Consider the following 5688-nt stretch of genomic DNA (forward strand, 5'->3'; position numbering starts at 1 on the left):
CAACTATCGCGTCCATTTTGGCAGCACGGTCTTTAATATCGATGAGTGACTGTTGAAAGTGTTGAAAAAAGTGTTGAAAGGAAATATAAATTGATTTGCAAATAGTACTACTATCAATCAGCACAATATGACAAGTATCAAAATATATGTGGCTCGTTTTGGAAACTAGTGTACTCAAGAGTAGTTAAGAAGAGTAGGAGCTAAGACATAGATGAGGGAAGGAAGAATAAGGCAGCCGAAAGATATAAGTTATATGGAGCGCCACTGTGATAACTAAAGCGTAGAAAAAGAAGAACAAGAGAGCACAGTAGAAAGAGTATCAAGTGGTTGGTTGGTTGGTTGTTTGTTTGAAAGAAAGAAAGGCATCTGTTCTGATAATAGGAGGAAGTAGTGTCAGATATATACAAGCACGTTTATATATTCTAGGAAGACGAATGTTGCAATTAGCAAAGTACTGTAGTGGAATCAAACGTATAATTTATCAATTAATTAATTAATTAATGCCTCCCAGAGGCTCAGGACAACTAAGAATAAATATCAAAATAACAACGAAATACGATAAAACAGCGTCTTATTAATATTCATCGATAATTAAATTTCTTGCTGTGATCATAACTTAGAACATAACTCTGATTAAAACCAAATTTAATATGTTTCCAGACAATTATTTAATGTTAAAACCAAAAAAAAAACATCAAGCTTCAACAATTCCTCGAAATAATTGAAAATTACATTGAAAGAAACAATACTAGCCGAGTATTACACAGACAAATTATGGAGTCACTGCGCGGAACCAGGACAAATGAAAGTGGACTGACCAAACTTTTGTCTGCTAAGAGGTCATCTGTCTTCTCAATGCGCCTGTTTTAATGAAACACAGGCAGACCTCCTTCAGATACAAAAGACTCCATGCCTTGCATCGTTGAGGACAATGCTGTTTCATTTTGTGCCATGCAAGACATAGCAATGCTGGTTGGTGCTGCATTAATACTGCCATTATTGGTTCCACTATTGGTGGCCACTATTCTGCCATTGTTTGCTGCGCTAAGTTGTCCACTTGTTTCGCCTAATTGAACAGTTGGACTGGATGAGTTGGAGCTGCTGTTAAAGATGCTGTAGTCGTCCAGAAGTTTGGTGAGCAGTTCATCCTCGTCAGTGTCCATGGCTGCTGCAGCTGCCGAGATTTGATTGTTGTTTGGTTGAATAACCGATTCGTTGTTATTCTGATTGTTCGCAAAGCTGTTGGTATTGTTTGCAATGCCACTCACAGTAGAGTCACCTACAAAAAGTAGCTGGATGACTATGTAAGTTGTCAACTAAAAATCAAATTATCGAAAATCAAACATTTCTGCCGGATAATACATGAACCATACAAAACAATTGTTAAGATCATTCATAACTACTTATAAAAACAGCCGACAGATTGCAGGAAAACGGTGCCGCTTGAACCCATGAACCTCTATTGTGATTGAAACAGAAGGGAAAGAAGACAAAATTCCACAACCTAACAAACAAAACCGACTAACGAAATGCTCTCGAACGACCAGTGGGAGCTCTAATCAATTGCAGCCGGGCTTCAAACGACGTCATTAGAGGTTATTATATACCAATATAAACACTAAAAAAACTTACACCAGTTTCGGCGCACTTTTCATTAGACTTTTAGTATTGAACTGCCACAACTTGAGTCCAGCTTCTGTCACTTGCGAATGAGAAAGAAATTTAGATCACGCAAAACGAAAAAGTCAATGTAAAAGTTAAAACGGTCAGGCAAAAATTTAAACAAATCAACGAGTCGTGCCATTAACGAGTCGTATTTCAGATATATCGACAAAGCCAAAACCCATTTTAGAAAAAAGAAAAAGCAACATATAGTTAGAAACAAACAATTTTTAGTTAGCAAAGTGTTGTGTGTGTGGGGGGGGGGGTATTGGGGGGAGTAGATAGGTGTAGGGGGTAACTAGCGGGGGGTAGATTGCTTGGGGTTGTGAGTAGTGTAAGGCAGTTGGAGGAGATGCAATCAGGGGTTAGATAGATGGTGAGGAGGACAGGTATTGTGAAAGAGTTATGTAGTTGAAGCGGATTGTGTGGGGCGGGGCGGGGTAGGTTTCGGCGCACTTTTCATTAGACTTTTAGTGTTGAACTACCACAACTTGAGTCCAGCTTCTGTCACCTGCGAATGAGAGAGAAATTTAGATCACGCAAAATGAAAAAGTCAATGTAAAAGTTAAAACAGTCAGGCAAAAATTTTGCAAAAAACAGTCGATTGAATTACGGAAACAAATCAACGAGTCGTGCCATTAAAACTCTTAACTAACCCTACGTATTTCAGATATATCGACAAAGCCAAAATCCATTTTAGAAAAAAGAAAAAGCAACATATAGTTAGAAACAAACAATTTTTAGTTAGCAAAGTGTTGTGTGTGTGTGTGTGTGGGGGGGGGGGGTATTTGGGGGGAGTAGATAGGCGTAGGGGTAGCTAGCGGGGGGTAGATTGCTTGGGGTTGTGGGTAGTGTAAGGCAGTTGGAGAAGCGGATGCAATCAGGGGTTAGATAGATGGTGAGGAGGACAGGTAGATTTGTGGAAGAGTTATGTAGTTGAAGGGGATTGTGTGGGGCGGGGCGGGGCAGGTGATTGATTTACTGCCATTAGCAGGGAAAAAATCGACGCAAAGAAAGAATAAGAATTTAATGATTAACCTGGAGGGCGCAAACTCTTTACATTTTGAACTTATGTTCCTTAAACAGTTTAAGTGAATCGCATGCTTCTATATTTAGAGACGAATGAGCCGTAAGGCTCTAAGAGAACTTAATGCCCTCCGGGTTTTACTTGTTATCCGGTTTTAGAACACGAAAAGTCCAACGCCTCAGACAAAGCATTGGTGACGAGATAAATCGCATTAAAAACCGCAGCAGGACTAATATAATTGTACAAACTTTGTGCGAGAGCAATTAATAAATGGAAGCAACTTAGCAATATTCTGTCAAAGTTGAAAATTCTGAGCGTTCAACAATCACTAATAGATACCACAATCGAAAACAGTCTCACGTCATTAACTACGAATTAAAGGAAATCGTTTTGACCAACAAAAATCAAAAACATCGGACGAATCGCTCTCGAAGGTCTGGAGAGAAAAACAATGCAAAAGAGGGCATATTCTAGAAACAATTACGGTCAAAAAATTTCTGAATTTTTGGGACATTAACCACTACACAACACAAAATATGAATGCGCGCAACAGAACTCACTCAAAAAAATTTTAAAAAGTCAAGCGAGAAAAAACCAATCGAGAAGCGAAATCGAGCAAATATTCTAGTAGGAAAAGGTGAAACAAAAATGTGCATAAAAAGACACGCGCGTTTACAATAAAAACTCGTTTACAAATTACGTCGTTCGAGAGCAATCAAAAACATAACCGGCAGATTGTCGGAAAATTGCCGCCACTGATTCCCAAAACCCCATTGTGACTGAAATAACCGAAAAATTGTTTCCTGCAAAAAAAAGATTTCTATAGAGCGATATTCCTCTAAATTCGCAATTAGACATCCTCCTGTTTTTCAATGAAAGGATACAGAGGATAGTTTCAATACCACGAAGCATTAGAGATGGTAACTAAGATTTAAAAAAAGTTTCATAAGCGGTAATCTAATTTCATTAAAAAAGCCGGAAGACTCCGGAATCGACTCGAAGTAATTATCAACTTACACCCTAGCTAACCACTAACTGATGAAACCATTCATGATACCATTCAAATTGAAGAACCAAACGGCTGAATCAATTTACCGAGAAAGCAAACTAAAAACATTTCTTGACAACTTGGTTGAAAAAAAATTTCACAGGAAACATTCTTGGAAACCATTTGGTATATTAGGTTGTCAGATTTGTATTAATTGTGTTGAAGAAGTGATAAGGCAACATAACATTAACACCGAGCAGACAAAAAAGGACGAAATAATTTTAAAACTTGTTTAAAAATCTCAATAAATTGAGAACTATAAATAACTTTTCTCCATACACCTTAACAAACAGCTACTGTTGATTCATTGAGCAAAACCTCACCCAAATGCATTGAAAAACGCTTAAACATAACCGACTAACGTCGGGCAAATTGTTCTCAAACGACTGGCGCGCGGTTGGCTTCTTCAGTCCTAGAGCTACGAATTAAGGAAGCCAGCGCAGGCTTAATTCAATAAGCGTGGACGTGTGTGTATGTGTGCGTGCTTGTGTGTGTGTGTGAGTGTATGTGTGCGTGTGTGTGTGTGGAGGGGGGTTCAAACTCTAAGAAGCGACCTTCAAACAAAGAATTTATGGCTCCATAATTTACGTGAATTACATACCTAGAGTCTAGTAGGCCGAAAGGCTAAGAGCCCTTAATGTCTTCAAGGCAATACTGTTTATCATGTTTTAGAAGACGGTTTGTCAAAAGTTTCAAACTTCAAACAAAAAATCGGTCAAGCGAAAAAATGCATTAAATAGCACAGGACTAATATAAGGCTCTAAAACTTCCTTTGAGAGGGATCAAAAACATGAAATAAAAAGTATAAAACTGCAGAGTTGATAAATTTATCATATGAAATCATGTGCTATCAAACCTTTAATTGATTTCACTTAGTAACAATAATCCTACAAACCCCGCTACACACATCATGAACAGAAAAAATATTCGGAGGGGCAAAAGAGCAGAAGAATTAGGCAGAAAAATCAAAAAAGAAAAACTAGGCAAAAATGTTTTTTAACTTAGCGTATTTTCTCGGACTGAAATTGATATTAACGAAATCAAAAAGCCCCAGTCAGCAACATAAAAACAAATTTGAAATGAAAAAACACACTCAGCCACAAAACAACATGAAAAAAAGTGTAAAAGCATATTAAAAAAGCGACAAAAACGGCGAGCAAAATAGCAAAAGCATCAAGATTATATATATATATATAGATTATATATATATATATATATATATATATATATATTTTATATATTATATATATGTAAAAATATTGATACTTTTTGGATGTATTTAACACAGGAGGTAAAAATTAACGCTACACGTGACAACGAAGTGCTTAGGTCAAACGACTGAACGAATTGACGAGAAGAGAGTGATTTACCTTTGTCGCGTTTTTGAGAGAGGGAGAGAAAAATAAAAGAACACTTTTTCATACATTAGAGCTTCAGGCACAATATACAAATGAAATCTGCTTATATAAAAGGCGCACACATATATCATGGAAATTGGCAATTAGCAGTTACATTGTTTTTATAATTTGTTTCTCTGAACACAAAGAGCAAACAGTTGAGTCTACGAAAAACAATCTGGTCATAAAATTTTGCAGCAACTGGCGCAAAACAAACTCTATCACGAAAAAAAGTAAAAGCGACAACTTCCACAAACAACACTCAGACATCATTTTGGCTTTTGATTTTTTGCGGCGAGGAAAAGACGCACAAAAAAGAAGTTTTCATTAAAAATTTCAATAAAATCTACGTATATATATGTATAATATTATATATATATATATATATATATATATATATAAATAAATAAATAAATATATATACATATATAAATATAAAAATATGTATATGTTAAAGATTTCAACAAAATCTACGTATATATATTATACATATATATACGTAGATTTTGTTGAAATCTTATATATATATATATATATATATAAATAAATGAATA

At 36.0% G+C, this 5688-nt stretch overlaps 1 protein-coding gene across 1 annotated transcript in view; it reads right to left on the reverse strand.

The window, feature by feature from the left end:
• Window positions 1–73: 73 nt before the first annotated feature.
• LOC142341819 (uncharacterized) overlaps window positions 74–5688 on the reverse strand; it is a 63988-nt gene continuing 58373 nt past the window's right edge. Inside the window, exon 12 of the mRNA XM_075393060.1 lies at window positions 74–1279. Coding sequence (XP_075249175.1) covers window positions 867–1279 — 413 coding nt within the window. The 3' untranslated portion in view covers window positions 74–866. The remainder of the gene's footprint in view (window positions 1280–5688) is intronic.

The sequence above is a fragment of the Convolutriloba macropyga genome, chromosome 6 (genome assembly GCF_964194025.1).
Source record: "Convolutriloba macropyga chromosome 6, txConMacr16.3, whole genome shotgun sequence".
NCBI classification, from domain to species: Eukaryota; Metazoa; Xenacoelomorpha; order Acoela; family Convolutidae; genus Convolutriloba; species Convolutriloba macropyga.